This window comes from Bolinopsis microptera, chromosome 13 (assembly GCF_026151205.1).
Source record: "Bolinopsis microptera isolate Bmic1 chromosome 13, MBARI_Bmic_1.0, whole genome shotgun sequence".
Classification (NCBI taxonomy): Eukaryota; Metazoa; Ctenophora; class Tentaculata; order Lobata; family Bolinopsidae; genus Bolinopsis; species Bolinopsis microptera.
This window is the reverse complement of record NC_087084.1, coordinates 2,054,263-2,082,012: the sequence shown is the minus strand read 5'-3', so window position 1 is coordinate 2,082,012 and position 27,750 is coordinate 2,054,263. Positions and strand designations below refer to the sequence as shown.

Genomic DNA, 27,750 nt, shown 5'->3' with positions numbered 1-27,750 from the left:
ATTAGTTTGGTATCGACGTTACATACTATGTTTTCCCCGACTTAAAAAAAAAAGAAAGAAATTTATTAATCTATATAATATATATATATATTTTTCTCTTTCAAACCATTCCAGTACATTGTGCATAAAGTTCAATATTTACAATTTTGGAAGCATATGCAAGGATACCGATCTGATATCGATCGTAAATAATAAAAATACACTAGCACAATTATTGTAATATAACTGCAGTTTTACATAACTCCAAATGCATAATGAACACTTTTGCAGGTACCACCCGTATTCACACTCAAAATTGAGTTTCGTCAGTTTCCGATACGAGACTGGGACGGGTTCTATAAACAAACAAACAACAAACAGTATACCTTATTTACGGTAGATATTATGTACTTGGACAGAGTGTAAAACGTGTGTACATCACCATTTTATGTAATACATAATACCAATTAATTTAGCATTTTAACTAGAATAGAACCATTTATAATTGTATACTAACATTTATACCAATTTTAGCCTGAAGATGGTGTTGACGCCGAAAATTTGCCTACATTCTTAACTTCCTGTTTTATTTGTCCTTATCTCTTCCAACCGGATATTATCCAACTATCAATACACAGACGTGCTCAGGTAAGCAGTGAGAATTGTAAAGGATTAAATTTCAGCATTTATTCAAAACGATAATTAAAGGAGGTAATTTTCTCCGAATATCAAATTTCCTTCCATTCTCAGTGTCACATACCTACATCATGTATAAAATGAATGTCGAATGGAATATGTGAAACACCTGTAGAGCAGAGTACTAGTCACTAGTTAGATAAATTATAAATGTAATGATGAATATGTCGGAAACAATTTGAACCCTTTGAGAGAATACTCAAACATAAAACTCATCTACAAAGAACACAATGATGTGGTACTTATAAAGTAAGAGTATTTTAACAGTCACAGAGATAAGTCCGCCGGAGGTATTATTCACATGAAGACATGACAATTTATTATGTAAGCTAAGGTAAAAGGCATGTTAACCTGATACTTAACCTGATAATTGATATCCTTATAGGGAGATATCATACACCCACTGCAAACACCAATAATAACTAGAATACCAAAACTAGTTTTCAATATCGTGAATATATATCGTGACCTCGTGAGGGGTAAAAGAAGTAAGGACTAACCTGCTCATGCTCATAGAAGCGACGTTATTCCAAGAGTTCGAATAAGGGTCATACATCTCAACTGTAGACAAGTGGGATAGCCCGTCAAACCCGCCTGGGAGGTAAAATTAGTTGATTAATTGGTTAATTAATAAATATTGAACCAAATTATTTTTGATTAGCTATGTATCAGTAAATTTGATATTGTAACTTTGATTAAATTATTTTTGATTAGCTTTATATTTTTGATTAGCTTTGTATCAGTAAATTTGATATTTATAGATTTAATCTACTTTGATTAAATTATTTTTGATTAGCTTTATATTTTTGATAAGCTTTGTATCAGTAAATTTGATATTTTTAGATTTAATATATTTTGATTAAATTTAATCAATTGTGTTATTAATGCAATAGTAAAATTATTTATGATTTATGGAGGGCTAGAAGTAGAATTAAAATTTTTTTAAAAGGTTGATTTAGGATTGGGGCGAGATTTAGGATTGGGAATAGCCTTCAAATAACCGGTGCATATAATAATGGCCTGCCCCCACCCGCCTACTGCATCAGATAGAGTAAAAAAGGGCACATACCAACAGCGTAGATTTTTTTATCGAGGGATGCAGCTCCGAGTGCAAATCTGCAGGTTTGGAGTGTAGCAATGGGCTCCCAACTGTTGGTATTGTCGTGGTACACCTCACACTGACTCAATAATTTAGTGCCTGTGGGATTGGTTAGAGTAAAGGATATAACTTAAGTAACAAGATATAAGTAGAGATATAAGAAGAGATATTCAGTAAGAATGCTGATGATCATGAAGACATGAAAAATAATGCAGCTTAATAGCATCATCAGTCATTACTGACTTGTCGAATTCAATATTCATACTCAACGTCAGCTAACGTAGTCCACAAATTCATATTGCATAAAATTTACTGAACTAGTTTATATGTTTTCGAGCTTAACGCTAACAGTACAATGGCTATTCATATTCAGCAGATAATTACGGTAAGAGAATGATACATCGTCATCAACTAGTTGACTCTAAAAGGCAATCGGAATTTCAAAGCTCTAACTCAATTATTTCATGAGACGCAGGTTAAAGCCACACATTAAAATTCTAAACCTCGACTATCTAAACCTCATCTCTCTAAACCTCATCTCTCTAAACCTCATCTCTCTAAACCTCATCTCTCTAAGCATCATCTCTTTCAACCTCATCTCTCTAAACCTCATCTCTCTCAACCTCATCTCTCTAAACCTCATCTCTCTAAACCTCATCTCTCTAAACCTCATCTCTCTCAACCTCATCTCTCTAAACCTCATCTCTCTAAGCATCATCTCTCTAAACCTCATCTCTCTAAACCTCATCTCTCAACCTCATCTCTCTAAACCTCATCTCTCTAAACCTCATCTCTCTCAACCTCATCTCTCTAAACCTCATCTCTCTAAGCATCATCTCTCTAAACCTCATCTCTCTAAACCTCATCTCTCAACCTCATCTCTCTAAACCTCATCTCTCTAAACCTCATCTCTCTAAACCTCATCTCTCTAAACATCATCTATCTAAACCTCATCTCTCTAAACCTCATCTTTCTAAACCTCATCTCTCTAAACATCATCTCTCTAAACATCATCTATCTAAACTTCATCTCTCTAAACCTCATCTCTCTCAACCTCATCTCTCTAAACCTTATCTCTCTAAACCTCATCTCTCTCAACCTCATCTCTCTCAACCTCATCTCTCTAAACCTTATCTCTCTAAACCTCATCTCTCTCAACCTCGACTATCTAAACCTCATCTCTCTCAACCTAACTATCTAAACCTCATCTCTCTAAACCTCATCCCTCTCAACCTCATCTCTCTCAACATCATCTCTCTAAACCTCAACTCTCTCAACTTCATCTCTCTAAACCTCATCTCTCTAAACCTCGTCTCTCTAAACCTCATCACTCTCAACCTCATCTCTCTAAACCTCATCTCTCTAAACCTCATCTCTCTAAACCTCATCTCTCTAAACCTCATCTCTCTAAACCTCGTCTCTCTAAACCTCGTCCTCCCTCACTACTACTCACCATCATAACCCCCGACAGCGTATATCTTATCGTTAAGATTAGTAACCCCAGCTCCCCTTCTAGCTGAGATCATCCTCCCCATACTACTCCACGTGTTGGTGGACTGGTTGTAGCATTCTACTGTGTCAATTCTAAACCTCGACTATCTAAACCTCATCTCTCTAAACCTCATCTCTCTAAACTTCGTCCCCCCTCACTACTACTCACCATCATAACCCCCGACAGCGTATATCTTATCGTTAAGATTAGTAACCCCAGCTCCCCTTCTAGCTGAGATCATCCTCCCCATACTACTCCACGTGTTGGTGGACTGGTTGTAGCATTCTACTGTGTCAATTGGGGAGATACCGTCAAACCCTCCTACCTGAAACACGATATATGTCAAAATAAATAATAAATATGTTAAATATATTATATTATATTAAATAATATATTATATTAAATATGTTAAATATATCAAATAAGTTAAATTTATAGTACGCTATTAGATGCGCGATGGAAGCCACAGTAGACAATTGAATATGAGTGATACCGCGGATTCTTGACTCTTGAGGCTGTTAGTTGAGTTGCTTTCAAATGTGTGTTAATTAATTTAACCTTATTTGGTTTTTTTATAAATTTTATGAGACCAGTGGCCGTGTTTGGTTTAAACTTTTTGCTCCGATGAGGAGAGAGGTTTTAAGGAGAGCCACTGTTTAGACATGGGCACCGTATTGTGTACATTATTCAGTTATATATAACTTATATATAACTTATATATAACTTATATATACCTTATACAATATTTTTGCCGCATAGGAGTGGGGTAGCAAATGTTTCGTAATTCTACGGAGTCGTCTTTTAAACATTAAATTGATTCCTTTTTATTTTGTTATGCGAGTCGATTTACAGTGTCCTGATTTACCGTGCCCTATTTCCCAGGAAATTCTCACTTTCTCCTTTTTATAATTTTAGTATGAAAAAACCCCAAAATTTGACCAATTAAACTGTCCAAATTCCCATAGTCGGGGTTTGACTCAACTCTCAAGAAACCGCCTTAAATTTTAATAAGGAGAATAATATTATGTTTCATAGTCATTTTGGTAGTTGCAGTTCCAAATCAAAAGTTTTACTTGGAACTGAGAGACAACATAATCTCATTAGAAGCAGCTGCCCAGTAATGTTGTAAATTATCTTGGATTCCAAGACAATTACTCATCAATAATAGATATTAAGTGGTTTTATGATAACATTATAATATATTCCAGGAATTATGAAAGATTGATGCATAACTGTCTCATTACTACACATATTATGTCTGTTGTATTAATTATCTAAATTATGTTCCTGGTATTCTGTAAACCCTTATAGATTTTAATTAGCATTATTTTAATTAAATCTGTAAAGTCTCTGGACTTAGCTTCGGTCTCCGGATATCAAAGCATACCATTAAATTTCTTTGTAATCAATAATCAATCAGTTCTATTTTTAGTACTAAGATAGCTGGAACCTCGAATCACGATTAGGTTATTTTGGGAATTAAAGTTATAATCAAACGATTTACTTTACTTTATAGTTATTTCCTTTTCTTTGCAGTATTTCAAGACTGTCTTTTACTGATTAAAGATTTGTGCGCATTCCTGTTATTAATTTCACGGAAAAGTTAGTATTTTGATTTGATTTCTTTTTAAAGAGATTAAAACCTCGTACAAATCCTTAATCAGTGCTCTACATTTCCTGTTATAGATAATGAAATCATTATTTTTGTTTATTCTGAGTATATTTTTATCTTTCAATTGATTGTATTTAAATATCAGATCAATCAAATATTTAAATCTTTAAGTCTTTATGGTAATTTTTGTTGTTGATATCTATATTTTAAGCAGTAACCTTTGTAGTCAATTGGAACAAACTTTGCATGCCTTGGTTGCAGCATCGCTTCACTAAAAGGTGCACATAGGGCCCGATGTAATTGCTATGACCAGTTTACTGGTCATCTGGTGTTTCGGTGTCCTTAATTAATTTTGTTTACACTCGGTCACTTGTCAAGGCATGTACAGGTCTTTCGGCGAATTTTATATGTAATAAGATGATGTTCTTATTTGTGTAACAATTTTAAAAGTTTAATGATAAAAAATAGGTAAAAAATTGAATCACAATTAGGTTATACTGAGTCACGATTAGGTTATTTAAAAAATTGAAGTTGTAATCAATTATCAAACGATTTACTTTACTTAACAGTTATTAATCTAGGGAAAAGATCAATACCTTGAAGACCTAGAACACAAAGGCAGCACAAGCTCTTTGGTCGAAGTAATCTTACCCAACAGAACTACCATTATCCAGAGAATAATGGCAACTATCTTAGCCGCAATTAAAGTGTCCAGTGGAGTGATAGGGGTTTTGGGTACAATCTCCAACTCAGTTTCCATTTCTTACTTTATCGGAAAAATACTCAGATCAAACGTTCGTTCAGCAAACTCCGAGGGATCAAAACTGCGACTTTATATTCTGCTAAGTATCATTGATCTGCTGGTATGCGTTTTGGCTGTCGGGATCTCCATTGCAGTTGATATCCCTTCTGACCACAAGGTAGATGTCTCGATGATTCTGAATATTTTCAAGGTGTGTGTCTTTATCACAGGTTTTATCACATCATTGCTCGCTGTAATTGCAGCTGTAAACGTTGCTTCACCTCTCTACATAGTGGATCAGAAAGCAATTTATGCCTCAGTTTTAGTTTTTGGAGTGATTGTTCTCATTTTTGAGACTTGTTATAAGTTTTCCGCGTGTTCTTGTGATAGTTATACAACTGAAAATGTGGTCCTACCGAATGAATTTCTCATTTTTACTTGGATATTCCTGATGGTGATAATGTCTAACGCACTGAGTATAATGAACATTTGCCAGGCCAATTCACAGTCAGCTTTAGGAGAAATAGCAAGGCGAGAAGCTGTGACTGTAATTATGGTTTCAACACTCTTCTGTCTTTGCAATATTGGATCTTTTGTTGTCTACGGTTTAGGTATTTTCTTTAAAGATGTCTACATAAAGACTCATAAATACCATCTGGAACTCTTGTTCAACTTCCTGTTACTTCCACTGAACTCTGCATGTAATCCGGTTGTTTATTTGGCGAGAAAGACGGATATGCGAGCATATGCGACAAAAATGCGGAGGAAAATCACAAGTTGTGGAGTACATGAAGAAGTGGTTTGAGTCTGCAGCAAAGCATGAAACCGGGCAGTAAAGATAACTTGCTCTAACCCAAATTAGCCTCTGATGAACTGTAACTGGCATCAAACGATATTGAAAAACTGGCATTTAATTAATAACTATCTAAATAAATAAATAATGCATCCAAACTTTGCGGGAAGATTTGAAACAGCATACCTTGCGGAATGAGTACATGTGTACATTAATATACATTTCGTGAGAGCTTTTACGGATTGAATTTATGATTTTGGTGATGGGTTGCAAATAATTTCAATTAATAAATGTGTGCTTACATTTTTATAAGCAACTTAAACACCGAAAAAAGATTGTTTTACTGCTCGATAAAAGCAAGTAAGCTAGAATCTATAGATTCCCACTTGTTACTACCCTTGACCCCTAATTATAATAGAAAAGAGTTAAAGTCGTATTTGAAAGTTTTAACTTTAAGAGAGTTAATTATTCAATTAAGTTACTCGTATATCAAAGTTACTAATAAAAGCCTCCTTAAAGTTTATTTGGGTTAGAAACGACATCTGGGTCCCTACCCTTAAGATTATTCTGAATTTTGTTGTTGTGTTCCACAACTAAGATACTCGTATATCATATACTAATATCACGGCCAGGTAGCACAGTTGGTTAAAAATAAGGGTTAAATGAGGAGCTGCACATTGCAGCAAAGTCTCGGGCGAAGAAAGTATGGTACACACTACCTTAACCGTCACTGGCCAAATAAGTCCTTCGGCTTCCTGTTATAATTGGCTGGTTGCACTTGTGTAACAATGTGGCTGTTGGAATACACCGAAGTAAAATAAGTGTCTTGATTTAAAAAAAAGTTACTTTAATATACTATATATATACTATAATAAATGTAATAGATTTGTAGTGTTGTAATTAGTTTAAAACTCACAGCGTAGACTGAGTATTATGATTGATTTTATCTGACTAATTTATTTCTTTTTTGTAGGCTCTAGCGATGTATTAAACGAAGTTTCCAAGCCAAATTTGTGTGTTTCCCTTCGTGTCCAAATCAATCAAAGTTACTTTAATATACTCACAGCGTAGAGTGTCCCCCTAAGAACAGTAACTCCCACCAGACTTCTACTCTTCTTCAGAGGACCTGCCTCGTACCACTTGTCCAGCGTGGGGTTGTAGTACTCTACTTTGTTTATAGCATCTGTCATGTTAACGTTACACGCGCCCCCTGTGCAAATACGTGAGGTTTTAGTTGAGATGAGAATTTAGTGATCAAATATTAAATATGTGTTTTCGAGGGATACAATAGTTTAGAAGACGATCTTAGAAGACGATCCTAGATCTGAGGGGATAGCACAGGAAAATTAATTAGTTTATTAGAAAAGTAAGTTCACTGAAAACCTACCAACAACGAACATAGCGTTACCACAACCCCTAACAAACTCTCCCTGTCTCTTCTGATCAACATCCCCCGTCAGGTGATCCCTCTTGGTCACGTGATCCCTTACTGACAGATGATCTCGTTTTGTCCCCCCGTTATCTCGCAGTGTCCTGATAGGAATTAAACAGGAATTAAACATTAATTTGTCAGAGGGAGCACTAACGTTACCGTATAGACTATACAAGGATGGTAGCAAAGTGTTAATGAGTGAAAATTTAAAAAACTCGAAATTCCAAAACGAACTCCATAAAATTTAACACCAATTCAATATCTAGATATAGGAACAAGACCTGAGGTGATCTCTGGAGCTGTGAGAGTCGGAGGTATGCACTGCACTGGTTACTTCACCAACTGTTACTGGGATTTTACTGGGTGTTTTCCGTTTAAAGGCGGATCCTGAAACGGTGTGGATGTTACTTTAGTTAGTTACTTTAGTTATAAAACTAGTTTAAGTCACCAATGCACAATCTGAAGTTTGTGAACCTCAACTAAGCCTTTCACTTGTTATATGGTTAAGTTATAATGGATATTGGATAACCTTGTACCTGCTTGATCTATCAAAACAACTAGATCGGCAACCATCACTAGACAGAGATTTGTTCAATTTTGGTTAAATCCGAGTGCGTAGCGGAATGAATGTATTATGTACAAAATTGAGTCCATTCTCAGACCAAAGAAAGGATGCGGAATGTCCATTATTCATGGATAATAAACACAACGTGATAAAGATTCCAAAAAATTCCAAGAAAGCTTCAAAAACAATAGTTATTCACTAATAATATGTACATTGTAGTTACCATTATCGAGAGTTATTTTTGGGGGAGCTCTGGGTGATGAAATGTGACTGTTGTTCCGCTTCCTAGTGGGCGGACTGCAGTTCCTTCGTTTAGGTAGAACAGCTACTGGCTGGATTATTGTGGGTTCTGTCCCCAGTACGCTGTCTAGTGTTACCTGTTATGTTTTGAGATGAGAGATAAGAGATAAGAGATAAGAGATAAGAGATAAGAGATAAGAGATAAGGGATAAGAGATAAGAGATAAGAGATAAGAGATAAGAGATAAGAGATAAGAGATAAGAGATAAGAGATAAGAGATAAGAGATAAGGGATAAGAGATAAGAGATATGAACCAACCTTCCTAATTAGCTTGGGTAATCGATTGGATTGAAAAACAAAACGAAAATCCAACTTAGGGAATGTTCTGAAGCTAGTCCTTTATATAATTATATAAAGTACCTTTGAGACATCTTCTGAGAGAAGTTTGAGTTTAGCAACCGTTAAAAGAACCGCTTCCTTCGTCTCTGGGCAGTCGTTAACCATCACGTTGTGGGTTAAACTTGTCATTATGAAGGGGGCGGGCAACATGTCCAGCTTTATCTGTAGAAATACATAGTGGAATCGTTAAAGATAAATTGTAAACAATTTGAATTCTTGTTAAACTATTCAGTAGCAGAGTAAAACGCAGTTATAGTAAGTTGGCAGTATGGTCATTAATCCTTGTCATAAAGAAATATGTTAAATATGTAAGAAATATGTTAACATAATTGAACAGTATTAAATAACGTATTAAAAAGAAGAATATTTCAGACGTACCAGTTTAAACAGATCTTTGAAGAAGTGTTTTCTAGCGTCTAGATCATGATGTATCCAACAAAACAAGGCAATAGCCACAACCTGAAAATTAATCAAATTAATAAAATTAAAGTCAATATATGGTAGTCAATAGTAACTCTTAAGAAGTTATCAATTGAGCAATGGAGCAAATTTGAGCAAGATGAAGATCGAGCCCGATTAAGTTGTAGTTTTATTTAATTTTCACTTTAAATCAATTAAATTAACTCATTGCTCCAGTTGGATTATTGAACAAAATCGGCCTACCGACAGTTGCGCCTATTTTCCACACCTTAACAGGCCATTAACAGTTCCCAATCAGTGACGTGATCTGATTCATCATGTCAGATTCTCAAAACGACAGTTTCGCCCAAGGATACATAATCAATAATCATGCGATCACTAGTCATGATTATCACACTTTACAAGTCGATGGTTCGTAGTCTGCTGGATCATTGTTGCCCGCTTTGGCACCCCTCCAAGATAAGTGATATCTAGGAGCTTGAAAGCGTACAGAAAGCTTTCACCGCGCGGATAACTGGAATACGTGATCTTCATTATTGGGACCTTCTTCAACGGCTATCTCTGATGTCTCTACAGCGTCGCAGGGATCAGTTTATTCTACTTCATATGTGGACGATTCTCCATCACCATACCAGCAACGACATTAACGTGCAGTTTGTCTCCAGGCAATGTTTTTGAAACCTTGCAGTCATTTCATCTGTATGCAGACACAGCTCAGCAGCAAACCAGTCACTGTATGATAATTCATTTCCAGTCATATCCCGTGGAATGCAATGCCTTACCATCTGAATTGCATCGGCGACCGAGGGCATTTTAAATGATGGCCCTGTTAAAGCTTAACGAATCTCAACATAGATGACATTGGTAGGTAACATTTAACTTTCTCATCCTCGATTGCAATCCAATTATTGCGCTCGAAAAACAATGAAAACGGTGCAAAATTGCCATAATATTGATAACTTGTGAACCAATTAGTACACATAAAAACATATATTAAAATCAAATCGACGAGCAAAAAGCACTGAGTCGATATATGAACCGTGAACGTCTTACACAGAAATAAAATATAAATGATATGTAAATACAAGCAGAGGTTGATATGTGTAGCATAAAATTTCGATCAACATGTTTTTCCGTTTCCAGCAAATTATACTGATCACGATAGAATTTGAGTCATCAGAGTTTAACTTAACAGATTCTGACTCGTTTTCAACTTTAAGCAAATGATTTTAAGAAGAGAAATTCACACATTTCCCTTCACAGAATCCTTTGAATCTTGAAAGAACAGAGTTCAACCCAACAGATTTCGACCCAACAGAGTTCGACTCAACAGAATTAGACTCAACAGAGTTCAACCCAACAAAGTTCAACCCAACAGAGTTCAACCCAACAGAGTTCGACTCAACGAGTTCAACCCAACAGAGTTCAACCCAACAGAGTTCGACTCAACAGAGTTCAACCCAACAGAGTTCGACCCAACAGAGTTCGACTCAACAGAGTTCAACCCAACAGAGTACGACTCAATAGAGTTCGACTCAACAGAGTTCGCCTCAATATACTTTAATTTAGTAGACAGTCTTTGTAAGCAAATAGCTTCATTCGCCTCTTCTCCCCCGACCTCCAGAGGAGGATCCACCTCAACATGGCTCCTGTTGATGACGTCATAGCCCTGATTAACGACCTCAGAGTCTCCAGTCACAGAAAGAGAACCTCTACCACCCTGCAAGCCAGCAAGATAAGTAATCACCGTGCTGGCTTTCCTAGAGACCCCATAAGAAACATGGATGAATTTAGCATAGTAAACAGGCATCCTGAGTAGGTACAGACATGGGTTGATAGCAGCATTGAGGACCACAGGGAAGTAGACAAGCATCAGATCTCCGTACCAAGCTAGCTTTTCATGGATTATAGCTACTAGTTTGCTTGCAGTATCAGGAAAATACCTTGCTAGCAAATGCAGGGTGTAGTAGAGGAATACAGGAATGTTGCAAAGCAGGAATATGGCTGCGAAGAGGGTGATGGTGATGGACACTTGACGGAATCTTCTCTGTATATGATCAATATTGTTGTTGGATGTGTTCAGACGGTTCCTGTTCCTTTTTAGCGCAATTAAGGAGACAGTGAAAGTGATGAAGACAATAAGTATTGGTAGGAGTATCTCAATCTCTATGGCAACACGATAAAGTGTAAGAGCCAAGAAATTTTCTTGGTCGCCTTTAGTGGCTGCACAAGCCGCAATCATCACTATATACTTAGGCTGAATCCACCCAAAAGCCAAGTAACTCACATCGGTGAATAGGAGTAGGAAACCATAACCAACAACCACTAAAGACACAGCAAAGGTGGTGAATCCCTGCAGGTTGTGTGGGCTTGCAATGGCAACAGCTCTGGTCACACTCAGTAAAGCAACCAGAAACATGGAGAATTTTATCAAAAAGTTGGCAGCTGAGATGTGGATGGCACAGAGAGTGGAGCCACTAAACATCATGGGTTCTCGGTCGTTGAGGAGGGATGCTATCACGGGAATTGTTGACAGTCCAGTTGAAATATCCACGAATACGATCAGAATGTAGAGTTTGAAGTGATAGATTTGCGTCGGATGGGCCAGAAGTAGGAGAGAGCAGCCATGTTTCCCAGAACTGCAACCAATAGCATTCCTGTAAGAAGGAGTCCTATGCACTGATCTGCAGTGTTATTGCGGTTAACTGTAAGGGCAGGTTTTATTGAATTCTGTTCAGTTAACAGCAGGGGAAGGAGCGGAGTGGTAAGGTGCATCTTGAGAGGCTGTGAACAGGCTAGTCTTTGAAGAGTCTGTGAATAGTCTGTGAAGAGATCGTGAAGAGTCTGTGAAGAGTTTTCACGTTATATAACACAGCCACAGGATCAAGGAGTTCAATATTATGAGATGTACAGGGGGGATACTCTGACAATACCCAACTAAGCACTAAGCAGTTGTGTTATCCATTACATTTGAGTTTTCTGGATGGTAAAATCTGGTCTTTCAATTGGTAATGGTTGAGAACGAGACAATCTTATTCCAAGAAACGATCTTCTATGAATTTCCCGAATAAGATCAAATAGATAGTCTTCAATAGGTTGAGAAAGAGACCCCCTAACTCTAAGAAACAATCTTTCATAAAGTTTGCGAGTACGAGCGGAGAGATAGTCTTTACCGGAACCCTCTGTAGCCTGTAATCGCTCATTTGCCCACACAAGATTTGCATGGTTCGTCTGGAATTATCCGTGGCACTACACTAATTATTCAAATTTAAAACCTTTTATGATTCTATCTTAATGACCGTACGTTTCAATTTTAATGATATTGTGGTTTAAATTCAATAGACCAACTAATCCAATATACTTTGCTTCATAATTTACTTGTATTTAAGGCTAATTGTAAGTTCTAATTCTAGATGCTTGATTGATGATCAGGGAATCACGTTCGCCTGGAGGAAACCACGTATGTTTGGTAGACAACTCACGTTTCCTATTGTCATGTTAAGACATGCTGGACAAATAATCAACTATTTACTGGAAGCCAGGTCCATGTTTCTGATGGATCTTTTTCATTATATCACTAATAAGACCGAAACTTTCAAGAACTAACGATTTCAAAATCTAGTTTCCACTTCTTAACTCTGGTATTGCGGAACGATTCCCTAACGAAAAGTCATAAAATTTACGAAATAGAAATATAATAGGGATTTAGCCCATAAGGAAACAGTTAGTTTTGTGAAATGTATTCCAACCACTCATTTCCGTGTGCTACATTAACATTGAACACGTGATATGGTATATCTTATCTATATATTGAATTCTTGTGCACGTGAGCCAACATCCCCCTTTTGTTCTGGTCCAGAGCATTAGCCAGGCAGCTTCCCGGTAATTCGAGCGGCTGGGTGGGTCCTGGGCGGGATTGGTGTGGGTTCGTGCTCCTCGTGGTATGGTCTGAGATCTGGGGGTTGGCACGGGGGTGCGGCGGGGATGGGTGAGTGGTGCTGGCTGGAGGGACGGTTACTATTCATACCGACCAGCTTAAGCAAGTAAAGTTGTTTGCAGTCGGGACGGATGGGAACTTTGAATCGACAGTTAGCATTGCGATCCTGGCTCTTGTCAAACTCTCGGGCCTTGGACCCGTTTCTCGGGGCTAGCACGGGGAGTTTGGGCTCCCGCCTCTCGTCTGGGGCCTCCTGGACGCTTTAGAATTGCTGGGATTATAAGTACGGCGGCGGAGTCAGTCCTGAGCACCATAGCATTCGTGAAGACTCCGCCCACTTACTCTGATTTATCTGACTGTAATTCCTTTCAACCCACTTCTTGTTCGTGTCTTTCATTCTTGGATTGATTGGAACTGCAGCCTGGAGTCGGTTAAGTGACCTTGACGTGGTAAGGGGGCTTACTCGGCTTCACTCGACCTGCCGAAACTAAGCCGTACTGTCCAGCTGGGCATCACTGGACATAAGTCGCACGTGCACTTCTTTTGGCTATTTAACTCACCTGATCCTTCCTCCCTGAGCACTCACAGCTTTCATTCACATTGAGCTATAGGGTTTTTGAAGTTTAGGTGTGCGCTTCAGGTCGGGCCTTAATGCGATCATTAGCACCCATTTTCCCTGTTTTATTGGGCGGCATTTCAACACTGTCGTCGTAGTATTTCTCAGCATCTTTCTACGATTCGCAGAAAGTGTTAAAACTCACGATACACCCTCACTGATCAACCATTTGCTTTATAGATCGTGGGATAGAGTGTGCTTCGGCAAACACGAATGTATGTGCACGGACTCTTGGGTCTGACTCATGCACTTTGTGCACCGTCCACGAACCCTATAAAGTAATATACTGTAACAACACAAAAACCAACCTTTACTACCAACAGTGGTGCCAACTGGAGGGACGGTCACTATCCATAACGACCAGCTAAAGCAAGTAAAGTTGTTTGCAGTCGGGCCGGATGGGGACTTTGAATCGACAGTTGGCATTGCGATCAGACCAACAACTACTTTCAACCGACACTTTTGACTCTCGGCAAGTCTCAATGGTCCAACCGACATACGACATTATTGTGTTAAAAGCTAAAAAAATCATATCTTCGCGCGGGTGCGCGCACCCACGTGAGAACATATGGTCACAAACAAAAGATAACAACAAACACAATTTCACACACAAACGTCTATTGAGCGGACTGTGGGAGCCATGTTCAGGGAAGGTCTGGCGGGGGCTGTTTGTCTGGAAGGGACCATGCGTACCTTCTGGAGGGCCAGCTGCTGCTACCCGACCCTGTCCAACTCCTCAGCGCCCCACCGGCAATGATAGGTCATAATACCTGTCTAGGGGGAGGGACGGCTTCCACTCCGCTCAATGACGCTCAAACTAGCACAAAAAAGAAGAGACGCCAAAAAAAGTTAAAAACTACTATTGCAGCACGCAATAAGCAGTCTGAAACTTACTCTGTCACCCAAATTAATCTCAAACGCAAGTTCAATGCATGGAAAACCCTCCTTATCAACACTCACGGCCGGAGAAATCCAATCATTCTTGCAACAGAACCGTACTCTAATAACAAAAACCTAATACCACCCATCAATAAGGATCTCACCCAATATTACTACAAGGTCGGGGATAAAAGACCCCGTGCCGCTATTGTACTGCACAAAAACCTGACAGTAAAATGTTGGGAACTTACACAATTCACAACACCCGATCAAGTGGCCATTAAAATCCAACTCAGCTCGACAGAACTCATTCTGGCAGCTTCATACATGGATATAAATGGGCCGGTACCGCCACAAGAAACATCACCTCTAGCAAAATACGCAAATGATAACAACATCCCGCTCATTATAGGGTCGGACACCAATTCCCACCACACCCTTTGGGGGAACAAGGCATGCAATAAAAGGGGAGAGGAGCTTCTTGACTTTCTCTCCTCCCTAGGGCTGTCATGTGCCAACAAAGGATCATCCCCAACCTTCCTCAACTCTCGAGGCCACAACTCAATTATCGATCTCACAATAACAAACCAGTTGGGAGGAGGTCTCATTAGTAACTGGCATGTTAGTGACCTTTACTCCAACTCTGACCATCGCTATATTATGTTCGATATAACTACAGGGCCAAAGAAGGAACCCAAACAGATCCGACTAGTCAAAAACACTGACTGGACAGATTTGATGAGATCCTATCGAATAACCCCAACCTTAACAACACACAAATCAACACTACGACTGAAATTGATCACAAAATAGACATAATCAATACTGCACTAAAGGAAGCCTTCGAGGAGGCATGCCCCATTACTTACATCTCAAGTTCCGTCCGCAAACCCCCCTGGCTAACTCAAGAAGTAGAGGAAGCACAGAGGGGAATAAGACAAAAACTGATTACTGCCCGCAAAAAGAAGACTGATGCCCTGTGGCTCGCTCTTAGAGAGAGCAACAAACAATACAACAGACTTATAACCAACTCCCAGCGTAATGCCTGGAGAACTTTTTGTCAGGAAACAGAGTCTGTTAAGGAATCCGGAAGGATGAATAAGATTCTGAAATCCTGTAACGACAACAAACATACACTAGAAGCCGTTTACAAACCAAACGGAGACATCACCAAAAATGCAGAGGAGACATTGGAGGTCATGACACGAACCCACTTCAAGGATAGTGTCACTGATCCGCCAGTGCCTCCACCTGGTCCTCTACCAATCACCACCACCTTACTCAATACCATCTACAGCCCAGACAGAATCGAGGAGGCTCTTAAATCCTTCGATCCGTTGAAAGCTGCTGGACCCGACACCCTCAAACCTATCATCATACAGAAAGCTTGGACACACATCAAAGACATCACCAGAACCATTATGACAAAAAATCATGAAACCCAACACATTCCAACTTTGTGGAAAGAATCCCTTGGAATCTTTCTCCCAAAGCCTGGAAAAACTGACTACAACCAACCAAAGTCATTTCGCACTATCACCCTTTCTCCAGTGATGTTAAAACTACAGGAGAAGGTGATACTGTGGCATATGCAACACGACCTTAATATCGCTAAAGACATCAACAAACGACAATTTGGCTTTAAGAAAGGATGTTCAACCGAAGCAGCCCTTCATAAAGTTACTCACACCATCGAGCGCAGGATAGCTAAGAAGGGATATGTCCTAGGCGTCTTTCTAGATATAGAGGGAGCTTTTGATAATGTCTCTTTCAAGGCTATTTCTGACGCTATCAAGACCACGAAAGTGGATCTGGCCACAGCACAATGGATTATCAACATGGTAACTAACAGATTCATCACATTAAATCATAAGGATAAGTCGACAAGGGTTCGGATCCGGAGAGGGTGCCCTCAAGGTGGCATCCTTTCCCCTTTCCTCTGGAACCTGGTAGTCGATGATCTCCTGGCCTACACCGCAAGAGACATACCAGGTTATCTGCAAGCTTTTGCAGACGATCTGCTCTCTCTAGCGGAGGGGAATGATTTAGACATCATCTGGAACAGAACACGCAAAACCATCAACACAATAGAAAAATGGTGCCAAACCAAAGATCTATCCATAAGCGCACTCAAAACACAAATAGTCATGTTTACCTGGAATAAGAAATGGACACTAAGACCTGTGGTGGTGGGTAACACCACTATAGGTCTATCCAAATCTGCCAAATTCCTAGGAGTGACCCTCGACAGCAAGCTCAATTTCAATGAACATATCACCAATACCACCAAAAAAGCTACGGCATCCCTTATGCAATGTAGAAGAGCTGTCGGCCCCACTTGGGGTATGAGCCCTAAAACATGCAAATGGATGTACACCGCTGTCATCAGACCTATTCTATCATACTGCTGTAGTATATGGATTAGAGCAACCCAAACAGACACCAACGCGAGGAAGTTCAAACGAGTTCAGGCATTGGCATTGAGAATGATGTCTGGTGCCATGCCTAGTACTCCCTTCATCGCACTGAACCACCTCACTAACACTCCAGATATCATACTTTTCCTGAGAGGTGAAGCAAAGGGCACAGCCAGGCTTCAAGCTTATGGAAGCCTAACCCTCGAAACTATCGCCCCCAGAAAAGGTACCATCACAACTCACACCACTATCAACAAACAATTCATGGTAGATCTCAACATACCACCCAAAGCAGAGAGAGACCTATCTATACCAACCATGATGCTTGAACGACGCTTCACGGTCACCACTCCTGGAGCTGACAACATTGGATATAGAGGCTCACTCCAAAACACCATCGACAACATCCCCAGTGAAACCATCACCTGCTACACAGACGGGTCACGCACAGACTCAGGTAGCGGGGCTGGTTATATTATCACCACAGACAACAACAACACTACACTAGATGAAAGATCATTCAAGCTTCCCGATTATTGCACCGTTTATCAAACAGAACTCACTGCCATCATCGAAGCTTGTAAATATCTATCAACTTATACAAACACACACATCATCATATGGTCAGACAGTCTCTCCTCTATTCAAGCCATATCCTCACCTTCAACGAGGAGTAGGACTACTAGAGACTGTTACGACACCCTCAATACACTCGGATCCACTAACACCTTAGAGATCAGATGGATAGCTGCACACATTGGATTGTGGGGTAATGAAAAAGCAGACGAGCTGGCCAAAAATGGTACAACCAGTGAATCCACTTTGAATTGCCCAATTCCACAATCTTACATCAAACGCCTGATCAACGACAAAGTCACAAAACTTAATCAAGAATCATGGATTACTGATGGTCCCAGACACACTAAACTGACACTTGGACATAAAAACATCAACATCATCAAAAATCTCAACACTACACTCAGTAACAACAGACAAAATTATAGAACTGCAGTGCACCTCATCACGGGACATTGTGGCCTCAACAAACATCTACACACCATTCGCAAATCAGACACAAGTGCTTGTCCTAAATGCGGCGACGAAGAGGAGACTGTCTCACACTTTCTCGGACAGTGCCCGGCTATTGCCCAAATAAGAGGTCAATATTTCCGGGACTACTACCTCTCTGTCAATGACATATTCGACAACCAACACATCTCCACCATTGTCAACTTTACAAACCACACTAAACGCTTAGTGGTGCCAGAGGAGTTGGACCAGACAGGTGTAACATAGCGACTACTTTAACGCCGTCTTATTTCGCCTCTCTCTTCCACACTCAACCACCACTTAAGCGTTTATCTATGACACACCCCACAACACTTACCATCATCCTTGATTACACATCTTGATTCCACTGGCATCCTCCCACAGGACTGCCATACCCCAGAGGTAGGCAAAGCATTCATATGCTATCCTCTCGTGGGCCAACCAGGCCCAGCCTCTCTAAAAAAAAAAAAAAAAAAAAAAAAAAAAAATAATAATAAAGTATGTATATATAATATAATATATTATATATAACATATTATCCATAGACACAGTGTTTCGTCCTATTAGGACTCATCAGTATGGCTCAAATTATCAGGGTTGGTTTTACCGATGGCGGGTATCGATCCAGCAACCTTGCGATTACTATATAATATATTATATAATATATTAATATATATATATATATAATATATTATATATAATATTATGTAGTTCACTGACTTGTTCGTTTCTGAAAGGGTACTTCTGAAGGTTTATTATCTCACACACTTGGTTGTACGACAACATGAAGAACTCCTCACTTTTCGCTACGTCTGTAAAGTTACGGGCAATAAAGTCCTCCGATTTCTGGACCAAGTCTGAACAGTCCTGCGGAGGAGGATTAGTGGTTACTGTGGTTATTGCTGTTATTGTTGTTATTGTTGTTATTGTTGTTATTGTTGTTATTGTGGTTACCGTGGTTACTGTGGTTATTGTTGTTATTGTGGTTACCGTGGTTACTGTGGTTACTGTTGTTATTGTGGTTATTGTTGTTACTATGGCTATTGTAGTTACTGGGGTTACTGTGGTTACTGTGGTTACTGTGGTTACTGTGGTTATTGTGATTATTGCTGTTGTTATTGTTGTTATTGTTGTTATTGTTGTTATTGTTGTTATTGTTGTTATTGTTGTTATTGTTGTTATTGTTGTTATTGTTGTTATTGTTGTTATTGTTGTTATTGTTGTTATTGTTGTTATTGTGGTTATTGTGGTTACCGTGGTTACCGTGGTTATTGTGGTTACTGCAGTTACTGTAGTTACTGTGGTTACTATGGTTACTATGGTTACTGTTGTTACTATGGCTATTGTAGTTACTGGGGTTACTGTGGTTACTGTGGTTACTGTGGTTACTGTGGTTACTATGAAAACAGTATTCACGATTGAGATGTTATATTACAACCAGATAATATCATGATACCGAATATTCAAACTAAAATCACTCTTAACAAACTGTTCCAATTACCTCCAGCAACGCAAAGTAGCGTATCCCCACAGTGTTGCTGGCACTAAAGTGACGGTGAAGGAAATCACAGCAAGCATCCCGGACAGGAAGAAACTTTAGTGAACCTGGGAGTGGATAACATGTTCAGATAACATATTTTATGATTTATTAATTCGTAATTACATTTCTTCAGTACGTTACAGAAGGAATTGATTTAATGTAGTCCGAGGAGTTCTAACTCTCCTCACGTCCTAGTAAGCTTCCTAGTAAGATGGCATTTTTCCTGTCTCATATAATACTATAATATGTCAAAGGGACAGCTAATCAGAATCTGTACTGGTGGAAATATTTGAGGAAAGTTTAACAATAATAAGAGGATACCTTAAATTTGGTAGGTATGCGTGCTATGATTTAAAAAAACAGTTTTATTGTACACTTACTGGCTGCGCTCAGAAGGTCCTTCACGTTTTCTTTACCCACTGCAATATTACCAGTGTATGCAAACTCTATCAGCTGCACCACTATTGTCTCGGATATACCCTGTAAATTGTAATTATTATCGAACTTTAAAACAAACCCAAAGTAGTTAAAGAAAACTATCAGGGCACCAAAATTGTAAAGTGTAAGTAATAAGTATATAAACCACATGGTTTAGCAGGTCCTAACTAAAAACGATAGATATGGACAATGCGCTCATTGTGCACCATTCGATCTGTAAATTGTAAAGTGTAAGTATATAAACCACACGGTTTAGCAGGTCCTAACTAAAAACGATAGATATGGACAATGCGCTCATTGTGCACCATTCGATCTGTAAATTGTAAAGTGTAAGTATATAAACCACATGGTTTAGCAGGTCCTAACTAAAAACGATAGATATGGACAATGCGCTCATTGTGCACCATTCGCTCTGTAAATTGTAAAGTGTAAGTATATAAACCACACGGTTTAGCAGGTCCTAACTAAAAACGATAGATATGGACAATGCGCTCATTGTGCACCATTCGATCTGTAAATTGTAAAGTGTAAGTATACAAACCACGTAAGTATACAAACAACGTGTATAGGTATGAATCACTTGGTTTAAAATAAACTCAATTCTTAATTTAGTTTATTTAATTTAAGTTTATTTAATTTAAGTTTATTCAATTTAAGTTTATTTAATTTAATTTAGGTTATTTAATGAAATCGATAGTTGTAACTTGCAGTACTCTGATCGCTTAAGTTCACTGTTTTCTACGATTCGCACAAAATAAAATAGCACAACCCGTTGCCTCATTTTAAAATTATAAAATATTTAATATTTTAATAATAAAATATTAAAATAAATTAATAAATTAATTTAATATTTTACTCACGGATATAGTAACAGATGCACTCTGATTCTCCGCTTGTTTACTCTCGAACATAGCACGAAAGAAGGTGGAGCTAGCAGCTAGCACTGACTTGTGGGCCAGTATCTCCTGTAATTGTAAATAGTAAAGCTCCGCCAGTTGCTAATCTAGCTAGGCACACTTGGGGCACACCAGCTGGGACACACAATTGTAATTCCTGGGGCAAAAATGTTTAAAAAATGTGATTATAAATTTAATATAAAATATCCGCACTCACAGCATCATTAACAATAAGCACCACATTGCAAAACTTCTTTATCTTCCTCAAATCGTTCATAATCTCAAGTATCTGTTTGGCGTAGTCCTGGGCCATGTACGATATATCGTTGTTGGGTGCCCCCCGCGGTTCTGTCAGCCCTGGTGGCTCTGATTTCAGGACCTGTGTAATTATTACGTGACGTGTGAATTATACAGTTTCGTTTTTTTCACGTGATGTATAAATTAAAGGATTTTGTTGTGTCACTTGGCTTTCAAATAAAGCGTAAATTAGCAACTAGCTAACCATCATCAGCTTGAAAGTTTCGATACAAATTTGTCAGTTTTATAGCGAGCAAAACACCACCCACCGATTTCTCGAAGACGAGAGGGAAAGGATCATCTAACACTTTATCACGTGACAGATCAATAGTGGGAGGTTTGGAGCTTCTCTGTAGGGGTAGAGTCTTCTTTACTTTTTTACCTTCCATTTGTATAGGCATTTTGCCGCTAAACAGAGCGATATTTTAAGTTATCATTAATTAATTGGTGAGTATGGTATTTCTAACTACAACTAGTTGGTCCTTCCAAAAAATCCTACATACACTCACTCGAGTGATGGCTCAAGTCATTTCAAAGTTTATCAAATCAAGTGCTCTGGGATATGCAGCCTGGTTAAATAAGTAAATCACATTACATAGCACTACCAAAAAGAGATAACGAAAAATAAAAGGGTTTACAATAAATCGGAACATTTGAGAGCGGAGCTCCAGTGGATCTCTAGCCATCCCAACTCATGCGTAAGCACGGAAACGTGTTGGTAGTACTGCTTTCTATTTATTCAATTAGATCTACCATGATAATCAATAATAATGCCCTTAACACTACCTCACTTAGTACTGCTGCTATGAGAAACACTGACTATTGCGTAACTTCGGAAAACATACATATTATATAAAATGTAATATAGTTCAAAACTGCATAGGCAAATATGGACTAATATCGAATCGACAAACTTGAAACATTGCAAGGGAAACCATGTAAACCATCAACTATTCCCTCGGGAAACCACGCTGAAACAATTGGAAACCTTCAAAAGATATACACTCTCATAATAACTGTTTAAAAGAAGGCCTCCTGATATATTTTCTCACAAATAAGTTCTGGAGATTATAGATGTGGGTTCTCTTGGGGGAAGTGAGGTATATATCGACACGTGACAGCAGTTAGCCAATCAGGATCCACTATTAACCAATCAAACCCAATAATCACTGTCACGTGTCTTATACTATACATTTTACAAGTAGAGTCGCCAGACGGAGCTTTACAGGCACGTACTTATTCACTAGATTCATTAGCTTATAATTCAGCTAATAATTGTCATGGATTTTAGAAGTGCCGACAGAAGCTCGCCAATACCTTACAATTTTATTATAACCTGCATCGTGTCTGGCGTCAAATATCGAATAACTAGAATATCAAAAATCCAGCCGCTCGCGTCAATAAATAAAGCTTAATTTTCTATAGTTGAAGAACTGTTCCATTAGAAAATTAATACTGTTACAGGGCGCAGGCCTTTCGTGTTACAATCATGTAGTTTCTTACTGCAGCCTGTTTCCAATAGCGAGAATGCACCCGTTTTACAATCACCAAAGCAACAAACCGTGAAACCAATTAACAAATAAAGGATTGAATAAGTACACACTTAGTCGCGAGTACACAGCACACAAAGCCCTCACTAATCTGATATTACAGCCCACTGACTTGTCAACAAAGCTAAAAACAGTCCGCCGCGGGGAGAGAACACCGTTACACTATATACAGTTAGCAAGTAGTGTCAAGTTACTCGGCCAGTATTGTGTTTCACGCTAGAGTAGTGTTACCCTGCTGGAATATGCTGGGCGAAATTCCTGTTTCAGGGCATATATGCTGCTTGAATATGCTGGGCGAAATTCCTGTTTCAGGGCATGTATGCTGCTGGAATATGCTGGGCGAATTGCCTGTTTCAGGGCCTATATGCTGCTGGAATATGCTGGGCGAAATGCCTGTTTCAGGGCCTATATGCTGCTGGAATATGCTGGGCGAAATTCCTGTTTCAGGGCCTATATGCTGCTGGAATATGCTGGGCGAAATTCCTGTTTCAGGGCCTATATGCTGCTGGAATATGCTGGGCGAAATTCCTGTCTCAGGGCCTATATGCTGCTGGAATATGCTGGGCGAAATGCCTGTTTCAGGGCCTATATGCTGCTGTTAGAGTAGTGTTACCCGACTGGAATATGTTGGGCACTCAATTAAATTAGGCAGGTTATTAAATTTCTAGGGTATCGCCAGGAGTGTCTAGGGGATTCAAGTACTCTAGTTCGACACGTACCGAAGTTCGACAGAGGTGATTTCAATTCTGGCGAACTTAAGTTTTCGAACTAGAGTCTAGAGTACCGGCTTAGGGCACTTACATATCCACAGTATCGCAGGCATAGAGAAAGGTTTTTTTAAAAACAGGTCATGTTTTTGTTCGTTTGAGGGAGAATGTTCAGTTGTAAAGGTTACTGAGGAGAGGCTAAATAGTAAAAGTTAAGGTATTTATCTGTGTAAATTGTTATGTACACGTTTGAACAGTTATAATGCATTCTCACCAGGTGGTTAAAGGAGTATGTTAGGGAGAAAAATGAAATAATTGAATGCAAACCGTTTATAATATAAAATAAGGAGCTTAAAAATCGTAGTCAAATTTCACCTCTTAAAGTGGATCTATGAAATTATCAGCAGATCATAGATTGAATCTGAAGTGAGTCTAATTTTGCATGTTAAAGTTAAAAGCAGTGAATATATGAGGTTAGCTGATCTCGTGAGCTGAAGCAGCTTAACTGCAGCTTAACTGCAGCTTAACTGCAGCTTAACTGCAGCTTTACTGCAGCTTAACTGCAGCTTAACTGCAGCTTCACTCCAGGTTAACTGCATCTTAACTGCAGCTTAACTGCATCTTAACTGCAGCTTAACTGCAGCTTAACTGCAGCTTAACTGCAGCTTAACTGCATCTTAACTACAGCTTAACTGCAGCTTAACTGCAGCTTAACTGCAGCTTAACTGCAGCTTTACTGCAGCTTAACTGCAGCTTTTGCATGTTAAAGTTAAAAGCAGTGAATATATGAGGTTAGCTGATCTCGTGAGCTGAAGCAGCTTAACTGCAGCTTAACTGCAGCTTAACTGCAGCTTAACTGCAGCTTTACTGCAGCTTAACTGCAGCTTAACTGCAGCTTCACTCCAGGTTAACTGCATCTTAACTGCAGCTTAACTGCATCTTAACTGCAGCTTAACTGCAGCTTAACTGCAGCTTAACTGCATCTTAACTGCAGCTTAACTGCAGCTTAACTGCAGCTTAACTGCAGCTTAACTGCATCTTAACTGCAGCTTAACTGCAGCTTAACTGCAGCTTAACTGCATCTTAACTGCAGCTTAACTGCAGCTTAACTGCAGCTTAACTGCAGCTTAACTGCAGCTTAACTGCAGCTTAACTGCAGCTTAACTGCAGCTTAACTGCAGCTTAACTGCAGCTTAACTGCAGCTAAACTGCAAAACAATATCACGAATAGGATCACTCGTCAGCTGTTCAAATCAAGTATAGAAAACTTGTATTCAATGCAAATGAGTTCCTACTAGTTACTAGTTATTTAGTTAGTGTTCAATGCAAATGAGTTCCTAGTTACTAGTTACTTAGTTAGTGTTCCTGGTCCATCTAGCTTATCTAGTTTGCTAGCTCAATTCCCTACAGCATTATCTAGATTGCTAGCTCAATTCCCTACAGCATTATCTAGATTGCTAGCTCAATTCCCTACAGCATTATCTAGATTGCTAGCTCAATTCCCTACAGCATTATCTAGATTCTAGCATTATCTAGATTCTAGCATTATCTAGTTTGCTAGCTCAATTCCCTACAGCATTATCTAGATTCTAGCATTATCTAGATTCTAGCATTATCTAGATTCTAGAAACTGGTTAAATCAACAAATGACAGGCTAAAGCGGTAATTGCACCATAACGTACATCTTGGTGAAGATACTGAACAATGATGACTATCATAATAAATAATGCAATAGTTAACTAATGATTTGATAAAGTAATTGTTATTTGAAACGAGCGACAAATCAGTCTTATTATGCTGAAATATGGAAATAATGAACTTTTCGGTACTGACAAAATTGCATTTACAACGTAAGGGATTATACATTATCGGAATATATGTTGCGACAAAAGACCTACACATTATTAACCTATTAACGTTAATACAATAGTAGTAGTAGTATAAGTATCAACTTTAACAGATAAATGACACTTAGGTTACAACTACAAAGGGAACGAAAAAAAGAAGTGTTTAATAAAGAAAAGAAAGAGATTTGAAAAAACAAAGACACGACCATTATTAACATGGTGAGATAAACCTTCAAATTTTACTGATAACACAAATAAAAAAGATTAAGTTGTGAGAATAACCCGATAAGCTTTTACTTTCGAGACTCGAAGCCTCAATTTGTAATTCGAGAACCGTCCATCACTCATCAGTCATCGTGCGCAATATTTGTGAACGACGAAGCTGTGATATTTTATTAATATATATCATTAGTGATGATGAATATGGCCACATAATGCTTGCCGGGTCATTATATTACGAAAAAGTAAACTAAATTATCAGTAACATTTTGAAACATTACATAATACATGACGAGAGATCAGAGATGAACAGATTTGAATTTTACTACCTAAAAAAACCTACTACTAAATCTCTAGATCGAATAGCTAGACAAGTTGACTACGGCTGCGGAATGTGGACATGAAGCTGAATTATTATTTCACATGACAATCTTTTAAAAAAACTAAGCTTGCAGCAGCCAACTAAAAACTCTAGACTCTAGTCACTTTACGATATGTTATGTTGTGAACACGTATTATACTATGCAAAATATTTGTTGTTAGTGCCATGAGCGTCATAGAGAAGCCAGTATTGAGCTGTCACACTTACCAAGACCATCCTCGTATCACGTGACCATGTATCTATCCAACGCGAAAACGACAAAATAAAATTCAATCTTTTCGACTAAAAATGTGGTCAGCTCGACGGACGAGGTGTACTGACAAGGCTAACGGCAAAGGGTTGTTATACACAGAGTTCGCTGTGAGGTAGGTTGTAGTATATTTAGGAAGAGCATTTTGTCTTTTGATACGTTTTTAGGAAGTAGTTCTCCACTCTGTGGCTAAGTTGTGACGGAAGTCAATACTGCTGCCTAGCAACCTGGTGATGTTGCTAGGAGGTTGTAACGGCGCTTACTGGGGGGAGGCCTTGTGGAAATGATATTAGGGCCAGTTTAAGTTTGTAAATTAATTATTTTATTTAAACATTATAGCTGGACGCTGGTTAGTAAACATTACTGACATTATATGTGTGTGTGTGTTGTTCGAACTTTGAATTCTATTTTTTAACTATCAAATAGGACTACACTAGTCTGTGATCGAGATTGAGTAAGAACAGGTCTTGGGTCGAGGACAAGGTTTAATTTCGTCACATCGTAGACGGTCTTGTTTTTTCAATCTGAGACGAAAAATCTCGCTTAGCTTTAATTAAGTAACGAATAAAGTCTACCTTACTCGGGAATATTATGACTGGGATAAAGTGGTGGGTTTTGGAAAATTCCGCCATATTTTTCCCGGTCAAAAATTTTACCAGTCATAATAAAACCCGCCGAGTCAGATTATTAAAATTAACCCGCTATAATATTCCCAAGTAAGGTAATTAAAGCTTAGTGAGAACTATTTTTTGGGATTAATTAACAGCCTCATATTACATTGTTAAATTAAAGATTCCAGGGGTCCGGGTTATAACTGATTGAGAATACTGAACGAAAACCAGAATATTAATACCAGTTAACCAATAGACATTAGACTATAAATACTCTAATAGACACTTAGTTAGTTTCCGGGAACATGATTGGTATTTCCAAGAAACTGTATTTTGATGCTCTGTTGAAATTGAAGCATCTTCTTCTTAATAGGAATTAAAATGCACGTGTCAGCACTCGAGTTTCGTGGTCTGCTGAGACTTTGAACTGTGATCAGGTGTTATTCGAAATATATCCGTTCGTTCGGTGTTTTACATGTCTTTTGTTATTGTTGTAATATTGGTTAACAAATATTTGTATACGTCAAACTACGAGAATACAACGCAAGATACCACATACTCTATACGGCAAGTTCCGTACAACAATTTACTACGTTTAAGATAAGAAACTCATAAGCATATTCTATCGGTTGCAAAGTTAGCAGA

The 27,750-nt window shown here is 38.5% G+C and overlaps 1 protein-coding gene across 1 annotated transcript in view; it reads right to left on the bottom strand.

The window, feature by feature from the left end:
* LOC134824722 (kelch-like protein 20) overlaps positions 1-21,943 on the bottom strand; it is a 38,231-nt gene extending 16,288 nt beyond the window's left edge. Inside the window, exons 1-15 of the mRNA XM_063836700.1 lie at positions 21,809-21,943; positions 21,460-21,621; positions 21,207-21,311; positions 20,289-20,388; positions 19,870-19,973; positions 19,089-19,235; positions 9,428-9,508; positions 9,071-9,211; positions 8,634-8,787; positions 8,127-8,232; positions 7,801-7,946; positions 7,478-7,623; positions 3,435-3,591; positions 1,745-1,873; positions 1,176-1,269 (exon numbers count right to left, since the gene is read on the bottom strand). Of these exons, the coding sequence (XP_063692770.1) occupies positions 1,176-1,269; positions 1,745-1,873; positions 3,435-3,591; positions 7,478-7,623; positions 7,801-7,946; positions 8,127-8,232; positions 8,634-8,787; positions 9,071-9,211; positions 9,428-9,508; positions 19,089-19,235; positions 19,870-19,973; positions 20,289-20,388; positions 21,207-21,311; positions 21,460-21,621; positions 21,809-21,940 (1,904 nt within the window). The 5' untranslated portion in view covers positions 21,941-21,943. The remainder of the gene's footprint in view (positions 1-1,175; positions 1,270-1,744; positions 1,874-3,434; positions 3,592-7,477; positions 7,624-7,800; positions 7,947-8,126; positions 8,233-8,633; positions 8,788-9,070; positions 9,212-9,427; positions 9,509-19,088; positions 19,236-19,869; positions 19,974-20,288; positions 20,389-21,206; positions 21,312-21,459; positions 21,622-21,808) is intronic.
* Between the last annotated feature and the right edge of the window lie 5,807 nt (positions 21,944-27,750).